Raw genomic sequence first — 24,659 nt, 5'->3', positions numbered from 1 at the left:
TAATTTATTTGTTTTTTTACATATTTTGAAATTTTTTAAAAAATCATACAGGGTGTTCCAAAAAGTTGGGTAATTTCTTAACCACGATTCGGCTTAAATTGCTTGACGTAAAAAGCTTATTTTTGGCAAACGGATTTTTCGAAAGTCAAATTCCAACGAGATGAAACTACCCCTCAAATATTACCAAGTTATATAATAATATCGCCATATTGTTTTTTCTCATGCTGAGATAAATGTGAGAAAATTTTATCCAGTTTGTATGTTAATGGAAATTTTTGCTTTGCTTTATCATCACCATTACAAATGATTAATTCGACGCGAACGAAGTCGCTAGTACACGCTAGTATTTTAATAAAATAATAATTAAATAATTCAAACTTTAAAAGACAATTACGGCTGCATTGCAGAGTTTGCTGTATTATCTACATACTATGTAGAATCGATATGGGAAAATAACTACGTAATCGTAAAGCTATCCCCGCTGGCCTGTAATAAAGTTCAGATTTATAGGCGAATCTTCTTACAATTCCTCGACTTTCTGAGATGAAAATAGATGATAAAGACTCCCTTGTTTATATAGGCTGATTGATAGCGGCGTTTCCGATAAAATAGAAATATTTATACCGATATATAAGTGATTTATATATTTATATATTTATCAATAAAACCAGTAATATTTACTTTTTCATATAATCTCGCTGAATTGCACACTAAAACATCTCTGTTCAAATTTATGTTTAAAATATTTTCCATAAACTAACTAATGCAACATTTTTTTGAAAAATGGAAAATTTTTGAAGTATTATATGCGTTTAACTTATAATAATTGCATTCTTTGAATAAAAAAATAAAGAATGGGTATAATACCGTTGATTGAAAGAACTGGAAAGATAGACAACCTAATAAGCGAATTCGTAACAAGGTTGATTTGATTTCCCCTTACGGCTCAAGTGCTGTACGGTGGAGGCACCAATCCTTCTGTAGCCAACGCATAAAACACTTATTTTCTCTATTTCTGCCAGTGAGGGCATATCGAAGACGGTGTGGAACTGAAAACGACAGTGTTGCCATATTAAAATGTTTGACGAAAATATATTTCGATGAAAAATCCGCGTTTATGTATTGAAAATTTATTCGTGTTAAGCATAAAATAAACAAAATAAAAACACTAAATCACCACAATACATCAAAACTAATTGCCTGTAATTTGAGACTTGTTTAATTCATTTTAAATTATTAAGATCTATACAATGTTCATTATCAACAATATGTTCGGCAACGCAAGATTTATCCGGTCTACCATATCTTATCTGAGCTAAATGTTCTTTAAATCTAGTTAATATTGATCTTCTAGTTTGCCCAACATATTTCTGATTACAATCTTTACAAGAAATTTCATAAATACCCGACCTTTCCAGTGGAGGTGTTTTATCTTTGGATTACCTAATAATTGTTGTAATTTATTATTAGCACTATACACAAGTTTATAATGACATTCTTAAAAATTCCTTTTAGACCACGGGATAACTCTCTATCAAACGGTATCGAAAAATATTTAGACGTATCTTTCTCCACTTGAAAAGTCGAATTTTCAGAAATCATTAACCTATACCTACGTTTTCTAATTAATTTATCAACTAGTAAAGGAGAATATCCATTACACTCAGCTACATTCCTAATGTAATCTCTTTCTATTTCATATCTTTCGTTGGAAAGTGGGAAACTAAGTAACCTATGAACTAAGAAATTTAAACTAGCCATTTTATGTTCAACACTATGATGTGATTCATTAGGAATATATCTGCGTGTGGTCGTATTTTTCCTATAGATATCAAATGCCAGGCAATTATTAGTATTTCTAATAACTAATACATCTAGAAATGGTAATCTGTCGTTGTTCTCAATTTCATGCGTAAATTTAATGGAAGGAAAACGATTATTTAACTTAGAAATAAAATTATCTATAGTGTCTGAATGTGTGTCAAAAACAGCAAAAATATCATCCACATACCTAAACCATACTCTTGGAAAATACCCAAACTGATTCTTAGCCTCCACTTCAAACCTGCTCATGAATAAATTAGCCAAAAATGGAGACAATGGATTACCCATTTCTGTACCTTCCCGCTGTTCAAAAAAGTTGTTATTAAATTGAAAACAATTTTGTTTCATACATAACGATGTAAGCTCAATATATTCACTCACAGTTTTGTTGTCGAGACCATTTGCGTTCAGTAATTCCTTTAAGTAGCCTAAAATATGTGGAATTGGAACACTTGGGAACAACGAAGATACATCAAAGTAGACCAAAATTTCACCTTCATGCAATGTTATATCTTTAATTTTGTTAATGAATTCAATATTATTTTTAACTGAGAAAGAAGGTTCATGATCAGGTAAATTTTCGAACTCCCTTGATAATCATTTTGCCAAATTATAAGTCGGAGAACCTACAGCCGAAACAATTGGGCGCATAGACTTGTCCGGTTTATGAATTTTGGCAAAGCATACAATTTTGGTAATGAGGATTGGATACTTGCAATTTCCTCTTTAAAGAAAGATCAATAAGGGTGTTACATTCTTTTAGAGTTTTTTTAACGGCTGCTACCATCTTAGACAAAGGATTCTTTTTCAAATTTATGTAGGGGCCATTATCGATTAAGTTGTTAACCTTATCGTAATAGTCTTTTTTATCTAATATAACAACCTTATTTCCCTTATGAGCTTTTAGATAGAAACAATCTTTGTTACGCAAACTCTTGACAATATTGTGCTCTTTGTTAGATTTTAATGAATTACTTGAAAGGATATTTTTTGATAACTGATTTCTACAAGCCTCTCTTGTAAATACTTTAGAAGCCTCGGGCAAGTGCTGAATAGCAGTTTCAACACTAGTTGATAAATTAATTAGAAAACGTAGGTATAGGTTAATGATTTCTGAAAATTCGACTTTTCAAGTGGAGAAAGATACGTCTAAATATTTTTCGATACCGTTTGATAGAGAGTTATCCCGTGGTCTAAAAGGAATTTTTAAGAATGTCAATTATAAACTTGTGTATAGTGCTCATAATAAATTACAATAATTATTAGGTAATCCAAAAGTTAAAACACCTCCACTGGAAAGGTCGGGTATTTATGAAATTTCTTGTAAAGATTGTAATCAGAAATATGTTGGGCAAACTAGAAGATCAATATTAACTAGATTTAAAGAACATTTAGCTCAGATAAGATATGGTAGAGCGGATAAATCTTGCGTTGCCGAACATATTGTTGATAATGAACATTGTATAGATCTTAATAATTTAAAATTCTCAAATTACAGGCAATTAGATGCATATGAAAGCATCAGAGTTAATAAATGTAAAGATAGTATGAACAGAGTCAACGGTCCAATTCCTTCAAGTTCTTTGTTCCTACTACTCTAGTGGCGGAAATCTAACTGTTACGCTCAGTTGGCTCTGACTCGGTTGGCTAGATTTTGCCACGCCCACTCGGTGCCCACTGAGCGAGTATATAAACGCTCAACTTGTAGATTATACTTTAGTTTATAATCATCTGCTGATGATGCATGGTTAGCGAAACGCGCGTCCAGTGTAAAAGTAAAAGTGTTTTGGTGTATTGTGGTGATTTAGTGTTTTTATTTTGCTGTGTAACACCAAAGGTTCCAACCCTCAACTGTAATAAAATAAACAACAAAAATAAAAAAAACTTAATAAAAATATGTCAAAATGATATGTCAGTATGATCAAAAAAAGTAGTTTAGTTGGCTTGGAAATGACGATTATTTAGAATTTACCATAATATTTTACATATTAGATAACAGCAATCTTCATTTCCAAGCCAACTCTGACGTTGTTCTTTGTTTAATCATATATTATATTAAATTGCTTAATGATAGAAACTATCCATACTATTAACATATTGTACTCAAAATCCGTAAATCTACGGATTTATCAGTAGTTCTGGCAACACCGTATCAGACAACCACTCACTCTGTCGACTAAAAGCCGAACTACGGTACAGTATTCTTTATCCGCTGCGCTGTAAACGATCAGCGCGCAGCGGCGCAGGGCTAATCAAAATATCGGACAGGTTGACAGTAACGCCAGCTGCATCTCGGACAGGTTTTGTGCCACGAAATCGCCCGTAAGGTTGCGCATCTTTTATTACCTCAATCAACAAGAATACTGAACATGAATACAATCCATGTATTCATGAATGGTGGATAGAATTTATATTGTAGGTCCCCATCCTTGGTTGTTGTGTTGGATTTTAAAATTTCTAGATTTGTTTGTCATTACTAAGCTTATTTTATGTTATTTAGTATTTATTCTACAGTTGTTGTTTAGAAGTTTAGAAGTAGTAAATGTAGAAGGAAATTGTGTTAGAACATAATAAAGTGTTGGTCACTGTTAATTTTAACAGTGATACTATTGCGATATATCAAAAAGGCTGTAAAATAGTTGGTTGTGTTGTGCAGCAGACCTACAAAATGATTAAAACGCGAGGGAAATAAGGGTCGCTGATATGTAGGGGAACGGTCGATTATTAGGTAAAATATAAGAGGTACCGCAAAAAGTTAAATATAGGGGTTTTTAAATATTTATTAGCGGGTAATACATTTAAGTATATAGGGTCGGTCATAAAGTCGTGACACATCAAAGTTTTATTTTTTTAAAGGGAACTCCCTGTATAATATTGTATATTTCGGTTTTTCCGTCAATTCTAAGAAAAAATCGAGATACACACAATGTACCTCAAACCAACCGTTTCCGAGTTATTGACTTTTGAAAATATCTCTTAAAACAATTCGATTTAATTAATGTCTTACTTTATTTCTTTCTTCTCTACTTTATACGATAGAAAATCACATTCTGAACAGAATGAAATATCATATGTCAACTTTTGACATTCTCGCTTAATAAAAAATCGTATTTTAAAATTCACACTAGAGTGCCATGGCTATGTTAAAAACATTAATTCTTAATCAACATTGATTTGATCGTCTAATATTTTTAGTGTCATGTCCTGGCCAGTTAGAAAATGCTTAAATCGTATTTTTAATCATATCTCAATTTTTTCAAACGGAACGAGGGTGGCTCATTATCATATTTGTAAAAAGCATTTTTTTACGAATAATTTGATACCACACATTTGGTATTTCGAGTCAAATTTTCGTTACGAACCGCAAGTTATAATTTCAAATAAACCATATGCGAAAATGTCAAAAGTTGACATATCATATGTCATTCAATTCAGAGTGTTATTTTCTATCGATTAAAGTAAAAACTATCGAATGTGCCATTTAAAAATCAAAAGTTGTAGTTATTTCCGGTGAAATAGGAAGTGACCGAAAACAATTGAATACGTCAATCAATCCTAATTTATTTCATATACTAACATACCAAATCTCGTTTTTTTAACTAAAAAAATAAAAAAGTTATAGAGGTGAGCCACTTTTGAGACACACCCAGTATACGTCAGTTTTACTGACGTGCTTTAGTAACGTATCTAACAGTTGTGTTATTAAATAATTATTATAATCTATTTTTATTAGAAATATATTTTTATAATAATAATTTTAATAACCACTAACTTTTACTGACAACGTAAAATAAAACAAAATTATTGAGTCTGCCCTACATTACATTTTTAGATGTTTAGAATAAAATTGGAAAGGCACTGATAAACTAGAATCTAAGTCGACCATTTTGGATCCCCATCGCGCTCAAACTATGTTTTTCATATGCGCCTTTCTTATTTTTTTTATTCAAAGATTGCATTGCTTCCTGAATTCTACATGGAAATATTACTACTTAAATAACGTGTTCTATATTATAAATAAATAAATAAATAAATAAATAAATAAATAAATAGTCGTTTATTTCCTACAGGCCGAAGTCCACTAACAGGAAATTCGAAACAATAGGTAAACAAATAAGATTAAAAAATAATAAATAATTACAATATGTTTTAAAAATACTACACTAAAATACAAAAACACAAAAATAAAATATAAAAATTAATTAACTAAACACAGACTAAACAGGATGGCCAGCAATATCACAGAATGTTTCGAGAATAGTGGGGAGACTGTCATGAAATGCATCTACTGCAGTGGAAATTCTATTAAGATTCTGACACATTCTGTAAATCGGACTCTGCAGCAATATGAAGCACTGTACGTATTTTTGGCCCAACTCATTGGTCCAACTAGTTGGCCAAACGTGTACTGGGGCCTTTAGATCTTGTAAAAGCAAGAAAAAAAAAACAGGTTGCTCTCTAGCGCCTAAACGAGGTACAAGAAATGGCAGTCGCTCGAGCAGAGATGGAGAATCAATTTAAAAATTTGCCAGCTTGTACAGAAAATACATCTGCAAGTCACGACGTGTACTTAACGGCAATTCACCAAATATATCCAAAATATGCGCATGATCTATACCCCGTTGAGGATAGATTCCGTCTTCTCTAAACATGGCGTATTTTAGAAATCGCCGTTGAACAGACTCAACAGATTGTACATGACAATTATAAATAGGGGACCAGATAATCGAGCCATAATCAAGCTTCGACCTCACATAAGAGAAATACAGTATTTTGATGGTTGATAAATTGGAAAAATGCTTACTGTTACGTAATACAAAGCCGAGTGTTCTAGAGGCGTGAACTACCACTTGATCGATGTGAGGAATAAAGGAGAATCTTTCGTCGAAAATAACTCCTAGATCCTTTATGACCGATAGTCTGTTGAATGTTGCATCATTTATAGAATAATTGAATTTAACTGGGCTTTTAGTTCGAGAGTATGTAAAACTTGTGAAAATAAGTTTGTTATAATAATGCTTTTATTTATTCACTATTCTAATAAAAAATATGCTTTCCTTCAGAAACTCTCTATTTATTTATCTAGTAATCCTAAAACACTCTATATGAAAGTCGATTAGAGCAAACAGTATGATTCATTGGCAAGCGATGTAAATATTTGTGATCAGGTAAAATTGTGATGTAAGAGGAGGCTTAGCTTGCACGGGCGAGAAGTGTCTAGTCCTAGCAGTCAACTTTTAAGCTTGACCAATCAGGTTGGTTAGCGTGGTTATTTGAAGGGTGTTAATTCATTTGTGTTTGTCAAAAACTCTAACGTGATTGGTCGGGCTTAATAGTTGCCTGCTAGGGCTAGACACAAGTGCACGGGCGCGCGGCAGGTCAGTCAGTTGTTGATAGGCCGGCCGGCTGTGTAGTGTTGTGTTTTGTCACAGTGCTGACAAATGGAGGTTGCGAGTCTTTTGACTAATATAGTTGCAAGTCATTTGACTGTAAGCCAACGTGGTCGTTTGACCACGATAAGAAAACCTCTTGTGACGTCCAGCCTTCGAGTTGGTCTTGAGAGTTTGAGGTCTCCATAATGTCTTCTCGATTGACGATGCGGCGTTGGGATAGTGAGCTACCCAATAGCCTATTCGATTGGGATGCGAATCTGTTTAGCGGCAGAGTTGCGTCCAGGGGAAGCCCCTATACTATTTCAGGTGACACTAGCTAGTTGTTGAAGATTATTAACCAATAGATCCGAATAATATTTGAATTAGATGGAAGGTATGGAATGTGATATATTGAATAGAATATCAGTGATGTCAGTGGCTAGGGGGCGGAGTACCCCCGGGTGAGTCTTGAGTCGTGAGTACAATGAGAGAGTGCTTGCCAATGACCAACTAAATGGATATTTGAGGTGAATTTGCATTGTGAGACCCGGTTGAGTAAGCCCCTAAAATAGCGATTTTACACAAGTAAGATATTATACCTACTATAAAAGAAACAATACCTAGTAAAAAATCGATACCGTTCGAACAAATATCGATACAATATTCCTACTATTCACTTACCATTACTCCAGGTATGCATCGATGCCCCATCCCAATAAATCTGTCTCTCCGGTTTGTACTGCACAGTATATGACCGTATTGGGAGTCCGTCGTAGTTGCTGGGCGGCATTATCGAGAATTTCACTGTCGTCGCCGTGATACTGTGCGCCCTAACCTGATTTATTGGACCTGGTACGAAAGCTTGCTTCAACTCGACTTTGACCGAGGCCTCGCCCAATTGATTCCTGGCTATACACTCATATTTGGTGTAGAGACTGCAAAATACAGATATATTTTCATTCAATTCTTTCTATTTACAGTGAATTATGTTTATATTAGTCATGTGTAAAAATATCGATATTTTTAAATATCGATATACAGGGGTGGTCCGAACTGTATTCCGGAAACTTCGGCAGCATATTCTGCAGATAAAAATGAGTAAAAAAGTTCGTATAAATGTATGTCCTAAAATGCTTAGTTTCGGATATACAGGGTGTAGAAGTTTCATTTTTATTTCGATTTTTTCCAAATAATTTCTAAAGTAACGTCAATATTTGGATGAAAATTGGTGGATGGGTGTTTTTTGACATGAGAAATTTGATTATGATGTCAATATGACTCCCATTTCTAGGTGGCGCCACCTACATGTGTTTTAACTGTTTTGAAGAGTAATAACTTTTCGTCGGTACCTGTAGTAGGAGTCATATTCTAATTTTTCATCTCAAAAAACTTCCATACACCAATTTTTATCGAAATATTGACGTTACTTCATAAATTATTTGGAAAAAATCAAAATAAAAATGAAACTTCTACACCCTGTATCTCCGAAACTAAAGATTTTAGGACATACATTCATTTATACGAATTTTATACAAAGTTTCCGGAATACAGTTCGGACCACCCTGTATATTGCAAAATTTTGCATAGCGCCGAGTACAGAATTATTAAAGACTTGACCAACAAATAAAGAAAATATAAGTTCAACATAATGATTTATTTTCAATCGAAGTATTGTCTACCGCCTTTAAACAAATAATCGATATTTTATTCCGCTATATCAAAATTAAAATTTATCGATAGATAGTTCCCATCCCTAAGCTTATAGAGAATAGCCTACAGAGAATTTTCGATTAGTGGATGCTGTTTATAAGAGATGTATTTAAGCGTAGTGTGAATTCCTGGCTATGTATAGTATGCACCGGTATTTGCTGTAGAGGTTCCAGAACAGAGACATATATTCATTCACTCCTCTTTACCGTTGCGTGTACCCCTATCCCAGAGAGAATATTCCATTGGTGTTTATGTATAAGAGATGCAATATGCATAGGTAGGCGGCTCGGATATGGAGTTATGGTAATTATGAAATAGGAATGTACCAGTTGGATTATATGCATGCAATGCAGGGAATGTAGAAACAATAGGACTGGACTAAATACTAGTTTTATGGTTTTATCGATATAACATTTAGTTAAAAGCGAATTATCAAAAAATAAATAATTCTAGAAAAAAAATTAATGCAGAGTTTTTAACATTTTCTTCACTAAACATAATAGAATGAGTAAAAGTATGATTTATATTTGTTAAATAATATACTTTATTTCATTACAGCTGATTTAAAACTCATGATAGTCTTCATATCAATCATAATCAACTAGAAAGGTTAATAAATATTATTTGTATGTAGACTTATAGATATGTATACGGTGGCTCGAATTCGACGCTCATCATTGGGATTTCGGAAACCGTAAGAGATACAGGACCGGTAAAATGGAGGCAAAGTTGCGCAATTTGATGCTCAATAAAATGCCGTATTGCGTTTTTATTCTTTATTTTTTTTGCATAAAATATTCTGGTGCTGGAATTTTCTGTACGAAACGTCGGCAAATATCAAAGTGATTATATATACAGGGTGCGTCTCTATATACCGGGTGCGTCTCAAAAGTGGCTCACCCCTATAACTTTTTTATTTTTTCAGATAATAAAACGAGATTTGATATGTTAGTATATGACATTAATTAGGTTTGATTGACGTATTCAACTGTTTTTGGTCACTTCCTGTTTCACCGGAAATGACTACAACTTTTGAATTTTAAATGACACCATGTATTTTCTTACTTTGTTCGATAGAAAATGACATTCTGAATCGAATGACATGAATCAATTTTTGACATATTCGCACAAAAACAAATTGTGTTTTAAGTTGTAATCTAGAGCGCCATAGCTGTGTTAAAACACAAATTTTTAAGCAAGGAGCCTTGGAAAAATAGATTTGATCGTCTAATGTTTTTATTATCTTGTCCTGGAGGGTTAAAAGATGCCCAAGTCGTATTTTCAATCATATCTCAATTTTTTCAAATAGAACGGGGGTGGCCCATTCGCGTATTTGGGAAAAGCATTCTTTTACGAATGATTTGATACCAAACGCTTGGTATTTCGAGTCAAATTGTCGTTATGAACAGCATGTTACAATTCCAAATAAACCATATGCGAAAATGTCAAAAGTTGACATATGATGTCATTCTATTCAGAGTGTCATTTTCTATGGAATAAAGTAAAAAATACCGAGGGTGCCATTTAAAAACCAAAAGTTGTAGTCATTTCCGGTGAAACCTGAAGTGACCGAAAACAATAATTGAATACGTCAATTAATCGTAATTTATCTTATATACTAGTATACCAAATCTCGTTGTTTTATCTAAAAAATAAAAAAGTTATATGGGTGAGCCACTTTTGAGAAGCACCCGTATAGTGTTTTAAGAGTGATGAAAGGATTTAATTAATTTGAAAAAAAATCAGGTCCGAATTCAAAAAAAATTAAGTTGATGTTGACCGCCAGAAGCCGAAACGTCAGAGTCAATATTTAATCACACAGAGTTAAAGAGCAGAAAAAGTGGCCATGAAAATGTGTTTTTCATTTTAAGTTATCTTAACAAATAAAGCCAGGAAACGATAGAAAACAAAATTGAAATTCCGTTTTTTTTCGAATATATTCGGAAGTATTCGGAATTTTTCAAAATGCAATACGGCATTTTATTGAGCATCAAACTGCGCAACTTTGCCTCCATTTAACCGATCCTGTATTTCTTACGGTTTCCGAATTTCCAATGATGAGCGTCGAATTCGAGCCACCCTGTACAATATAATTTTACCAATATAGTATTGTATACATATCTCCATATCCATAGAAATAGAAAAAAAGTGCTGGATGGGTATAGATCTGGTACATAAGAAAGTCTGCTCATTAAATAAGGAATTGTACAACTTTAACCTTGGAGTTTGATATAATAATTACAATTTCTACAAATGGAATCATACAAAATAACAATGTTTTGAGGTACTCTACATCACAACTATTTAATAAACAAATAATGATAAATTTATTAATGAAATGCTTTATACTAAGGGCTTGCAAAGATTAGTCTTGGGTCGAGATTTCCGTATGTAAGAAGAGTACAATGCGTTTATAATGTACCGAACAAAGAGAGGACAGTAAACACGTTGCCAAACATATGAAATAAACCGAGAAACTGTGCACATCGCTAAGAGACGTGGAAGGGGATATAGCAGATTTGTCGCAGTCGACCGGTCGACCCAATCAATAGCTTACTTCGGGTTTCTCTTATTACCGATTCTGAACCGTCCTAGAACTGTGATGCGTATGCGCAGAAGGAAATATGAAGACATTATTTCATTTGCGCATGCGCTGCAGAGTTCTAGGACGGTTCAGAATCGGTGATAACAAGAACCCGAACAAAGCTAATACCTCTGTCAGTACTTAAAGTTCTAGGGAAAGGTGTAAGTCATGCGTTCAGCTTCACGATTTAATTACGTCTCGTGATACTTAATTTGTTCATTTATTAACGAATCGTTGTAATTTTCCCTATAGCTTGAATTTTTTTAAGTGCAAGCTAGAAACACTTGTATTTTTGGTAAAAATAAGTGGAATTGAGTGGGTGTTCGATAGTGGTCGCGCTATTAGAACTCTGAATTCAAAAATCCATATCTCGAAATCTATTAGAAATAATAGATTGTAGTTTTTTCAAGAACTTTGTTAATATTTCTGCATCTCGTCGGTCGGTCGCATTTCTCTCACTCCGACTTAATAAGATCCCTATGCAATTTACTTCCACACATGTAAATGCCGACCCAAAAGTAACCGTTGCCAGCTCGGTATACTTTACATCTATAACTCACCTAGGTTGATTATGTGGTTTGACTATGAGAAAAGATCGCGGGCTGCTACCGATAACTTCAAATATGTTCCTTTGCAGCCTCCCATTGTTAAAATTCTCTTCAGAAATCTCAATTTGGTTCCACCTCCACACCACGGTAGCATTTGGTATGGCTTCTGGTAAACACGATAGGTTTCCAGGTCTATTTTCCCAGCTCCAAACTGGGGGCAAATCTCTGGTCCGATTGAATGTGGGTTTGAACAAAACTGTTATGTGTCCATTTCTGTATGCGGTGCCTGGTGTATTTTCAGCTATGCATTGGTATAAACCATCGTCTGAACGTGTGAGATTAGATATGACCAGAGTACCAAAAGCTTCACCTAGAAACACAAAGAGAGGCTATTCATTTTAAAGATTTAAACATAATATACATATAAAAATTAACATTTTAATGCTTTATTAAGGTAATTTCTGCCTGTCTGTCTTCCAAAATTTTTTTCAGCTGTTGTTTATTATTTTAATAATCATTTTAATAATCCTTTTTTTAACAGTTCAGTTTGTTAAGATAACGATGGAAAACAAAATTATCTGGTTGAATTAAATTAAATAAAATAATAATAATTTTTAAACAAGATTGATTAATGTTAATGTGTAGAAAATGCGCAAATCTAGGGGTAGAATATTTAGTTACATAAAAAACTAGCAAAGTAATGTGAAAAAAAAACGCATCATTGTATCTCCCGAGAAATCCCAGATATCCCAAATCTCAAAAAACGCACGAAAATGAGACAACCTGTACCCATGTGATGCGCAGTAGTGAACGCAACCTACCGGCGCGGCAGCCAGACCATCCTAAACCTATCTAATAATTAATTACCACAATAATCCTTCAAAACAAATGAAAGTATCAAATTCTACTTATATACACTACGGATCATAAACCCATAAACGCTATCCGTTCTAGTGATAAAAAGCAAATATTTAATACTTTACTATCAGAATATAAACGAAAAAAAAAAATAAAAAAGTTGCACCCCCAGCCGGTATCCAACCACTGACCTGCGCTTCATAGGCGAAAGCTCTACGCGCCGAGCTAATGGAGATTTGCTCGATTTTAATTCAATACTAGAATTTAAAGCGCTAAGTAAAAAATAGAGGATCTTCTTTGGATGCGCAGTAGTGAACCCAACGTGTATGGGCAGCCAGACGGCCTGCACGCTGTTCCAGAGAGGATAATAAAAGATATATCAAAGAGCCAGACGTCTTAAAATACTTTCTCGAAAACGTTGCTAGCTCTTAGACTATAAGGAATCTCTAGTTTTTATTGTGAAACTGAGTACCTATCAAATATTTGTCAGGTGACATCAGTATGAAGTAGTAAGGGTTCGACTCCTGTCGTCGCGTGCGTAGATAGGTTACGGTATAGAGTCTAGAAAGGCATGTCCTGTTTGTATGAGAAGCTAGTTTGTTGGAGGGGTAAATTTAAGACACACACAAGGGTAATAATGAGACATAGGTAAGGGTAAATATGAGACAACTTAATACACTCAGATGCAAAAAAAAACGCAACGGAAAAATCCAAATTTAAAGTGTTATATTTTTGTTATTGTTGGCCCTATTTTCATGATTTTTTTTAGCAAGCTGTATATAATTATATCAACTTTAATTCGTAAACTCAGTTTTTTATAAACTTTAGTATCAGGCACATTATACAGGGTTAATTGAGGGGTTGTTTTTTACCCTAACTTTAAAACACCCTGTGCAATAATTTCGTGTGTAAATTTTCCTAAAATAGAATTTTACAGTCAGAACCATGTCTCCTGAGCATTTTGTTTTTTTGGATCATGTCAATACATGCTTTGGTTAATTTTTTGATAAATGAACTTGCCACCAACAATTTGCAATTTTTTCAATTATCATTTCTTTTTGAAGTTATTTTTCAATATGATAAGCCGGCTCTTGGTGATTATTGTGAACTATATACTACTATGAACTGACCATCATGTTTGACGTTTGTGAAATGCTTGGCAGGAGGGTTAGAAGTCATGGAGCTGTATCAGCTTCGGCAGCTTCATTAAAAAATGAACTTTGCTTGGTTCTTAAAGAAGAATGGGAAAGCATAACGCAATATGGTATATGCAGCCTCAACGACCAGTATGTACGTACGTATTCAGGCAGTTATAGCAGCTAAGGGAGGCATCAACAAAGTATTAAGGTATATTTTACATTTTTTTTCTGTTTGTATACTTAAGTATTACAGATGTTTTCTTTAATATCGTTAGCTCTGTTATCGTTAATAATGTTTATTAAAACTAGTATGTGTATCGTTAGTCTTTAATGTTTTTTTTTTAAAATTTAGTACCTATAGTGTATCTAATGCAGCGTAATATGACGTTACGACAATAGTCACGAAAACCATCTCATCATATTAAAAAATGACATCAAAAAATAATGATAATTGAAAAAATTGCAAATTAATCGCGATCAGTTCATTTCGGTATTAAAAATTAACCAAAGCATGTATTGACATGAATCAAAAAACAAAATGCTCAGGAGTTATGGTTCTGACCGTACCATTGTATTTTAGGAAAATTTACAAACGAAATTATTGCACAGGGTGTTTTAAAGTTAGGGTAATAAACCAATCCATGGATTAACCCTGTATAATAAGCCAAATACTAAAGTTTATTAAAAACTTAGTAAAAAAGTTGATAAAATTATATACAGTTTGCTAAATAAACCATGAAATAAGGGCTAAAAATAACAAAAATAACACTTAAAATTTGACCAAACATTTCTCCGTTGCGTTTTTTTTTGCGTCTGAGTGTAGAATGTATATTTTTAAATTTTAGTGAGAACTCAAAAAATAAGAAAAAAGATGTAAAAAACCAAACAAGTATACATATAGAAAAAAGATCTTAAAAAGGCAGCAAAGTTAGCCAGCAGCGGAGATGTAACTGTTGTGACTGTCTCATATCTTACCTTACCTATCTCATGTGTCATCTTGTGGGCTATTTTTTAGGGGTATTTTTGGTGTATTGCAGTAGTTTCGTTACCCCGAATTCGAAGATATAGAGCTGGCCTCTGTGGAGCCGTCTCAGATACTGGCTTCTGTCAAAGCCCTGAGACTGTATGATGAGTTATAACCCGTTATAACTCAAAAAAGGAGAACACACAATAGATCTGTAAGGTCGCGGTGATTAACCCCCCCTCCTAAATATTCTACATTCATTCTACCCCTTCTGTAAAAGGCATTAAAGAAAGAAATACTTTTGTATTTAAATGGCTGTGAGTAAGAAAAAAACTAAATGTTTTGAAAAATGTCTCATTTTTACACCACTTCATGCCCTAGCACTGCTGTGCCCCCAGATATTAAAATCATAGTGATCATACCTTCGGCTTCAAAAAACTGCCTTTCCAATACAATCCTTGGGTCATTATCTTGTGCACCCAGTCTGAAAGGTTGTGGATTACTCAGCTTTCTGAAGGTAATTCTCGGTGGTGGCCTGCCCTTGACTTTGCACACCAATCTGGTTTGGTTACTCACTGCATCTGTTGCGTTGAGCAGTTCGTAGATTCTTGGTTTAACCAAGACGTTGATTTTGACGGTTGTTTCGTCTCTGCCTCCCATGTTTTCTGCTTTGCATTTGTAGTAACCGTCGTCGCCGAATTCAACTCTGTTCATTATCAATTCACCTGTAATAAATGATTATTACTAGAATGTTTAATAAATCAAAGGCTCTGAAGACTTATTATGTTCTTGGCTGAAAACACTAAATTTTCTTAAACTACTGTCATGGATAACCTCATAGAAAAAGGTCTTGCTTTTGAAAGGTTTTAATTTTATCTTTCTTTCGATACAACTTATATCGAGTAATTAGTGCAAAAATTAAATCCCGTATCGCAGCCTGAAGCATTTGAGATTACAGTGATTTCGTTATGGCTCATTTATTTTGAGTTTGAGTCGTAGACATGAGTAGTCGTGATGTTAGTTTAGTTTTTCCTTGTTAACGATTAGTGATATAAGTAAATTTAAAAATTCAAAACCATGTCAGTTCCAGAGGATGTTTGATTTCATTGTTCACCATTGTCTACCTTTACTTAAGTAGTAGCGCTGATTGAAAGAATTGGGAAGATACACAACTTAAAGAGCAAATTCGTGACAGGGCTGATTTACGGATTAATCCGTAGTTCTGGCAACACTGTCTCCGACAACCACCCACTGTGTCGGCTGAAAGCAGAATTACGGTACAATATTCTTTATCCGCTGCGCTCTAAACGACTATCAGTGCGCAGCGGCGCAGAACTAAACTAACGTCAGCCACATCTCGGACATGTTTTGTGCCACGAAATCGCTCATAAGATTGCGCATCTTCTTATTTCTTCAATCAACAGTAGTAGCTATCTACGAATTTAGTAATGCAATTTGAACCCGTTTGTTTCAAAACACACTATATACGGGATAATGATATTATAATCTCGTCTTACCTGTTGTATTCTTAACAAAAAATCTATCGGTCTTGGAAAGATCGTTCCTCAAATCCGATTTAATCCAGGTATAGATAGGCGGTGGTTTTCCAGTTGCTGAGCACATGACAGACGCTGTTTCACCCTCTACAACAGACACCGGCTCCATCGGTTTCACTTTAGGTGCTACAAGAACTTCAACCTGCAAAATCAAATTTTAATTTGTTTACACATTTTTAATTTGAGTTTTTTTTTTCAAAAACATGTATCTGTCCGAGAGTTGCTAAAACTAGTTCTAATGGAGTTTGATGGGTAGAAACCCGTATTTATGATTCTAATCTCTAATTGAGTAAACGCACAACTTAGCATTAAATTGGTAAATTTCAGTATATTATGTAGTAAATTTTCATATTCAGAGTTAAGCTAGCAAATTAGACCATCAAATTATATTCAGATTGTTTCGGAACAACTGCATTATCGTATCGAAAGTCGGAGAGTTTCTGCGTTCGCATAGGCAGCTTAATGAAACCAAATGAAATGTGTCATTGGCAGCTAGGAGAGGGAACCTAGCCAGTCAGACTGGCTCGATTCTCATGGAAATGTGGTTAAAGTTACGAATCGATAATTAGGCTTCGGAAGTACGGGTTTACAACTCGATATAAACATCATTTTGTCTGGCTGCCAATATGGCATAATCAGGATATATAACATCGTTGAAACTAAGAGCAGCGAAAATACTGGATATAAAATGATTTTGCCATATTTGATTGATACAGACTGGTCCCAATAGAAATACGTAGGTAATTTGAAAATATTTTGACCTTACACAGCTACATTCCTGAATAGAATTCGCACAAATTGTTTTCGGTTATCTTGGAAGATATCCACAAAAATTTCAGCCACTCCGAACCTTAGTTGTGGTCTGCCTGTGGATGATCTTAGTTTGTAATGTGTTTATCAAGTCCATCTTCATCTATCAAGTCCGTCATGATTTTACCAATTCTATAATCTTCATTGCCTTAAAAATGAACTCTTCCAATACCTGGGTCTCTTCCGCGTTTGCTTTTTTACACTCAGTTACTTTGGATTATAAAAATCCACATAGAATATTAAATAATATATCAAGGGTAGAAGATATTTTCAAATATTTTCAAAACAAAAACCGCGGTTTCAGTCCATTTGGTGAAATCGAGTTTCGAGCTTATTTAATTTTGTTTTAAAAACATTTTGTGTTTTCGTAAACAAAACTAGTTCTAATTGAGTCTGTCTAACTTTAAGCCTTAATGATTTTAATTTCAATTCAGTAAACGTAGAACTTAGCATTAAATTGTTTAATTTCAGTATATTCTGTAGTAAATTTTCATCAAAATTTCATATTTAGAGCTAAACGAGCAAATTAGACCATCAAATTAATATCAGATTGTTTCGGAATAACTGCATTATCGTATCGAAAGTCGGAGAGTATTTTGCGTCCGAATAGGCAGCATAATGAAGCCAAATGAAATATGTCATTGGCAACTAGGAGAGGGAACCGAGCCAGTCAGCCTGGCTCGATTCTCATGGAAATGTGGTTAAAGTTACGAATCGGTAATTAGGCTTCGGAAGTACGGGCTTACAACTCGATATTAACATCATTTTGTCTGGCTGCCAATGGCTAATCAGGATATATAACATCGTTGAAGGCTAAAAGCAGTGGAAATACTGCATATATAATTATTTTGCCATATTTGATTGATACGGACTGATCTCAATAGAAATACGTAGGTAATTTGAAAATGTTCCGACTTTTACACAGCTACATTTCTGCAACAGAATTCGCACAAATTTTTTGCGGTTCTCTTGAAAGATATCCACGAAAATGTCAGCCGCTCCGATGCTTAGTTGCGGTCTGCTTGTGGATGATCTTAGTTTGTAATTTATTTCTCAAGTCCGACTTCATCTATCAAGTCCATCATGATTTTACCAATTCTATAATCTAATCGTTGCCTTAAAAATGAACTCTTCCAATACCTGGGTCTCTACACTCAGTTACTTTGGATTTTAAAAATCCACATAGAATATTAAATAATATATCAAGAGTAGAATATATTTTCAAACATTTTCAACACAAAAGTCGCGGTTTCAGTCCATTTGGTGAATTCGAGTTTCGAGCTTATTTAATTTTGTTTCAAAAACTTTTTGGGTTTTCGTAAACAAAACTAGTTCTAATTGAGTCTATGTTTAACTTTAAGCCTTAATGATTTTAATTTCTAATTCAGTAAACGTACAGCTTAGCATTAAATTGTTTAATTTCAGTATATTCTGTAGTAAATTTTCATCAAAATTTCATATTTAGAGCTAAACGAGCAAATTAGACCATAGAATTAATATCACATTGTTTCGGAACAATTGCATTATCGTCTCGAAAGTCAGAGAATTTCTGCGTCCGAATAGACAGCCTAACGAAACCAAATGAAATGTGGCAGCATTGGCAGCTAGGAGAGGAAAGCCAGCCAGTCAACCTGGCTCGATTCTCATGGAAATGTGGTTCAATATACGAATCGGTAATTAGGCTACGGAAGTACGGGCTTACAACTGGATATAAACATCATTTTGTCTGGCTACCAATGGCCTAATCAGGATATATAACATCGTTGAAGGCTAAGAGCAGCGAAAATATTGCATATATAATTATTTTGCCATATTTGATTGATAGGGACTGATCCAAATAGAAATACGTAAGTAATTAGTAACATATAGACGTTGATCCACACAGCCAGAGATAGGGAGAAGCCGCTCCAGAGATAGGAAAGACATCCATTAATGGATAAGCAGAGAAAGAAGAAGAAGCAATTTGACAATGTTCCGACTTTACACAGCTACATTCCTGCCAGAGAATTCGCACAAATTGTTTGCGGTTCTCTTGGAAGATACCCACGAAAATTTCAGTCACTCCGATGCTTAGTTGTGGTCTGCCTGTGGATGATCTTAGTTTGTAATGTATTTATCAAGTCCGTCATGATTTTACTAGTTCTATAATCTAATCGTTGCCTTAAAAATGAACTCTTCCAATACCTGGGTCTCTTCCAAGTTTGCTTTTTTACACTCAGTTACTTTGTATTATAAAAATCCACATAAAATATTAAATAATATATCAAGAGTAGAAGATATTTTCATTCGTATTTTCAAACATTTTCAAAACAAAAGCCGCGCTTTCAGTCCATTTGGTGAAATTCGAGTTTCGAGCATATTTACTTTTGTTTCAAAAACATTTTGTGTTTTCGTAAACAAAACTAGTTCTAACTGAGTCTGTTTAACTTTAAGCCTTAATGATTTTAATTTCTAATTCAGTAAAGGTACAACTTTAGCATTAAATCGTTTAATTTCAGTATATTCAGTAGTAAATTTTCATCAAAATTTCTTAATTTTACGAGTAAATTAGACCAACGAGTAAATTAGACCATCAAATTAATATCAGATTGTTTCGAAATAACTGCATTATCGTATCGAAAGTCGGAGAGTTTCTGCGTCCAAATAGGCAGTTTAATGAATCCAAATGAAATGTGCCATCGGCAGCTAGGAGAGGGAACCTCATGGAAATGTGGTTAAATTTACGAATCGGTAATTAGGCTTCGGAAGTACGGGCTTACAACCCTGGATCTCTTCTGCGTTTGCTTTTTTACACTCAATTACTTTGGACTTATAGTTTTAGACATTTACGGTGTCATACACGTCGCTAGGAAATTGTACCTTAAAAGTCTACATAGAATGATGAATAAATTGTCAAATAAAGAAGGCATGATAAAAACTCGTCTAGTTGAAACTACAGGAAACATTTCCAAAACAAAATCCGCGGTTTCAGTCTGTTTGGTGGAATTCGAATTTCGAGTTTGTTTACTTGATTTCAAAAATATGTTTCTATTTTTATAAACAAAACTAGTTCTAATTGAGTCTGAATTATATTGGAAGCAATACACCAATAGAAATTAAGAATCAATGGAATGGGCGTGTGGGGACTCTTTTTAGAAATTTCTGCTGCATAATTGTGAAGAATTCGTTTAGAAACAATGGCTGGGTGTATGTCAGCTAAAATAAATCTAAAAAATAAAAGTTTTCTTTTTTGTAAACACAACTACGTTCAATCCAAATGAAAATCAACTTGTCAGCGTTTTTTTTATTAGTAAAAGATTTGCTTGACCGAGAAAAAATGCTTAACGTTTCAGGAGGTATATTTCTTGTCGCTAGAAACAAAAAAAAATACAAAGAAAAAAGATAAAACTATTTAAAAAATCTAAATACAACTATTTAAGAACATTTTAGTTTTGAGTAGTTACGTCTGTTATAAACCGTTTACGTTCAATCCTTGTTCAATATAATTATTTATATATTATATTTATACATTTTTTTTAATATATTTATTTATTTTAAATGTATGCTAAAAACGAAAATGTTCTTGAATGGTTTCATATAGATATTTTAAATAGTTTTTTCTTTTATCTTTGTGCCTTTCCAAGCCATTTTATTATATTCATTTTCTTTGTGTCTTTCTGCACCTGACTACCTCTTAAAACGTTAAGTATTTTTTGTCGGTTAGTTTGGATTAAACATTTTTATATTTTGTAGATTTCTTTTCCAGTGGAAAAAACCTAGATTTTCTCCAGAAACCTAACTATGTTTAAAAGATAGTGTTCCAAAACCTAATAATATATTTTACTTAAAATTGTTTCTTTACCTTGATATTTCGTTCTTTATATTCCCCAGTCTGAGGCACTGTGGCTGTGCACCTGTACAGTCCATCGTCTTCTTCTGTGACGTTGGTAATATAGAGACCGTCATTCTTCGGCAGGTATCTCGGCGTATTCTCATCTATTATGGTATCACTTTTGTACCACTCGATGATAGGGTACGGGTTACCTTTTACCTTGCATTTGATGATGGAATGGCTCCCTGCTATTGGGTACTGATTTTCAGGGGCTTCTAAAAAACTTATGTCCACTGAAAAAGAAAAAAAAACATACATTGCAACAGCCAACATACGGACAGAGTTACGAAGATGTAACCATTTGGGATAGACTTGGAAGTAAATCGTTAATTATAATGGAAATCTATTTTAAATAACAAAAAATATTGATTATAATCAAGAAAGTCTGATCAAAACCACAAAAATCTGATTTTAAAAAATCTATAATTTTTTGGAAAAAATCTTGATATTTTTGGCACCCTGTCCACCATAATCAAACAGAAGAAACACATATAAATTTGTCTATTAAATCTTTCCCAAAATCAGTTTGTTTAGGGAGTTGATAAAGTTTTCTTGTGGTTATTAAAATTAATGAGAGTCGTGTAACGCCAGGCTCCAGGCAAACTTCCGAAGCAACAACTTCACTAAGAGTCTCTTAAGAAATTTCTAAGCCTTAGGGGAGGTCTTAGAATATCATTATTTAATTCTAAATCGTATTTTCTATAATACAGTTAACACAGTTTTAAGGAAAAGTTTTTAAACTTTCAGCCTAGACTTGATACAAATTCAAAAGTTAAGTTTCTATAAAAGTTATTGAATGAGAATAGATCTTTTTTTGCACGTTAAGTTTTTAATATTCCAAGATAAATCGACTGAGCGTGTTAACCATCTGCCAGAATTGTTCCCTAAATTTAGGGAAATAGTTTAAAATTGGCAACGCTGCAAACTTTTTAAGGCGTCAATCGAAAAACTTTTTCGATATTCCAAGATTAATTGAATTACTTAACGTTTTACCTTCATCGACATATTTCCTCAAATTTAAGGAAAAATCATAAAATTTAGAATATCCATTATTTTATTCTAAATCGTATTTTATATTTTACATAATACAGTTAACACGATTTTGAGCATATTTTTTAAAATTTCCGGTTAGACTCGATACAATTTCTAAAATAAGTTTGTATAAAAGTTATTAATAATTTTTGAATATTACAAGATAAAATCGACTGAATATTTCAACCAACTACTACAACAACTCTTTCCTAAATTTCAGGAAACAGTTTAAAATTGGCAACGCTTCAAACTTTTTATAGGCGTCAATCCCAAAACTTTTTCGATATTCCAAGATAAATCGAATTACTTAACGTTTTACCATCACTAACATATTTCTCCAAATTTAGGGAAAAATCATAAAATTGGCAACTCTGTGCAATCAAAACTTTTTCGATATTCCAAGATAAATCGACTTACCGAACGTGCTGACTTCCACAGATGCGGATAAATGTTCGGTATTGGAGTAAGTGGCGTGACAGCTGTAGGTTCCTGCTTGGTTATCGGTGAGGCTGGTGAAGTGGAGCATCGATCCTGAATCGCTAGCCATCTTCTGGAATATTAAAAAGGTGGCTTAGTTATCGCGATCCATAGATTTAACATTCTTACATGGCTAGACTACAAAATATATTCATTTTCTTGTCAAATAACCTTTTCCATCAAAAAAATCGTATGTTAGGTACTTATATGTATTAAACTTAATAATAATAGCTCCCGTATATAGCGTTTAACGCCTTGGGAATAGCAAGGTACAGCTTGCCATGCTAGAGCCGTTCGGTATACAAGGAAGGTAATGTGGATTATTAACACCCCATTACAGTAAACTACCTCATTTATACGGTTTACCGAAAATACATAAACAGGGTATACCTTTTAGACCTATAGTCAGTAGTATAAATTCTCCATGCCATCCGTTACCAAAATTTTTACTAGACATATAAAATCCGATTGCAAATAACACCGATTCATACATTAAAAACACACCACACTTTATAGAAAAAAAATTCAAAAATTAATATTGTTATATTGTTATTACACAACCTAACAGTTTAATGGTTAGTTTTGACGTTGTTAGTCTTTTCACTAATGTGCCGGTAGATAAATCACTTAAAATAGTTAGGGATAGATTAGAACATGATACACATTTAATAGATAGAACAAAATTAAACATAGATAGTATTTTGGAATTGTTGACACTTTGTGTTAAAAGTACTTATTTTCAATTAAATAATGACATTTTTCAACAAGATTTCGGTATGGAAATGGGATCACCTCTCTCTCCTATGTTAAGTAATATTTTTATGGAAGATTTTGAAAATAATACAATAAATAGTTTTTCAAAAAAGCCTGTAATATGGCTGCGTTATGTTGATGATATTTTTGTAATATGGCAACATAACGTTTCTGAAATAGACATTTTTTTGGATTATATAAATTCTCGCGAACCTACCATAAAATTTACTTTAGAAGTAGAGAGAGGTACCTAATAGCGTTTGCCATTTCTTGATGTTTTTGTGTCAAAGTTTCAAAATAAACTAATTTTAGATGTTTACAGAAAACCCACAAACACAGATAGATACTTAAATATCACATCTAATCACAGTATAAGTGTAAAAAAAGGTGTTATAAAAAGTTTATATGATAGGGCAAAAATAATATGTACAGACGACATTTCACTAAACAGAGATATAAACCACATAAAATACATTAAAAAAAAACGATTATCCACCATATTTTATTGACAAAACATTAAACGAAATACAAACCCCAAATCATAGACACAATGATAACAATACACAATATATACAACTTAGAATTCCATACATACGAGGCGTTTCGGAAAAAATAAGAAGGATAGGAAAACAATATAACATACGAACATCTTTCAAAACACAAAATACACTTAGATCGATTTTATCACATACTAAACCAATGAATACAGAACAACAAACAAAAAATGTAATATACCAAATACCATGAGAATTCGATAAATTTTCCATTGGTGAAACATCTAGACCCTTAAATGTTAGAATTAAAAAACATAAAGATTAATTAAGAAACACAGAATGAATTTTAATAAGAAGAATAAAAGAAGCGATAGCCTCTAAAAGAAAAATAAAAGAGGCTTTTTTAATTCAATCTAATAAAAATAAATGTCTTGCTCATGCATCTGTAGATGTTAGTAACGTATGGCAATCGCTTCTTTGATTTTAAAGAACATAACATAAATAAACATAACATACGTAAAATTTAAAAATAATTATACAGAAAGCTTGGGGCTTTTTGGTTTTACCTTATTAAGTAATTGTTATCAGGTAGTAATTGTTAATTTTGAAGTTTAACTTGATATAATGTCATTTTAACAGAACGTCAACAGTTTCTTGTAGACGTATC

The 24,659-nt window shown here is 33.2% G+C and overlaps 1 protein-coding gene across 2 annotated transcripts in view; it reads right to left on the bottom strand.

Annotated features, from left to right (window-relative positions):
• Nucleotides 1-24,659, bottom strand: part of LOC115875890 (fasciclin-2) — a 469,599-nt gene that overhangs the window by 72,165 nt on the left and 372,775 nt on the right. For both annotated transcript variants that reach the window (XM_030891453.1, XM_030891454.1), the window contains exons 3-8: nt 22,686-22,818; nt 21,207-21,469; nt 16,517-16,697; nt 15,422-15,724; nt 12,051-12,408; nt 7,878-8,131 (exon numbers count right to left, since the gene is read on the bottom strand). In XM_030891453.1, coding sequence (XP_030747313.1) covers nt 7,878-8,131; nt 12,051-12,408; nt 15,422-15,724; nt 16,517-16,697; nt 21,207-21,469; nt 22,686-22,818 — 1,492 coding nt within the window. The remainder of the gene's footprint in view (nt 1-7,877; nt 8,132-12,050; nt 12,409-15,421; nt 15,725-16,516; nt 16,698-21,206; nt 21,470-22,685; nt 22,819-24,659) is intronic.

Source organism: Sitophilus oryzae, unplaced genomic scaffold (genome assembly GCF_002938485.1).
Source record: "Sitophilus oryzae breed Bouriz unplaced genomic scaffold, Soryzae_2.0 scaffold_1396_pilon_pilon, whole genome shotgun sequence".
Lineage (NCBI taxonomy): Eukaryota > Metazoa > Arthropoda > Insecta > Coleoptera > Curculionidae > Sitophilus > Sitophilus oryzae.
The sequence above is the reverse complement of the archived record's forward strand: the minus strand, read 5'-3'. Positions and strand labels throughout refer to the sequence as shown.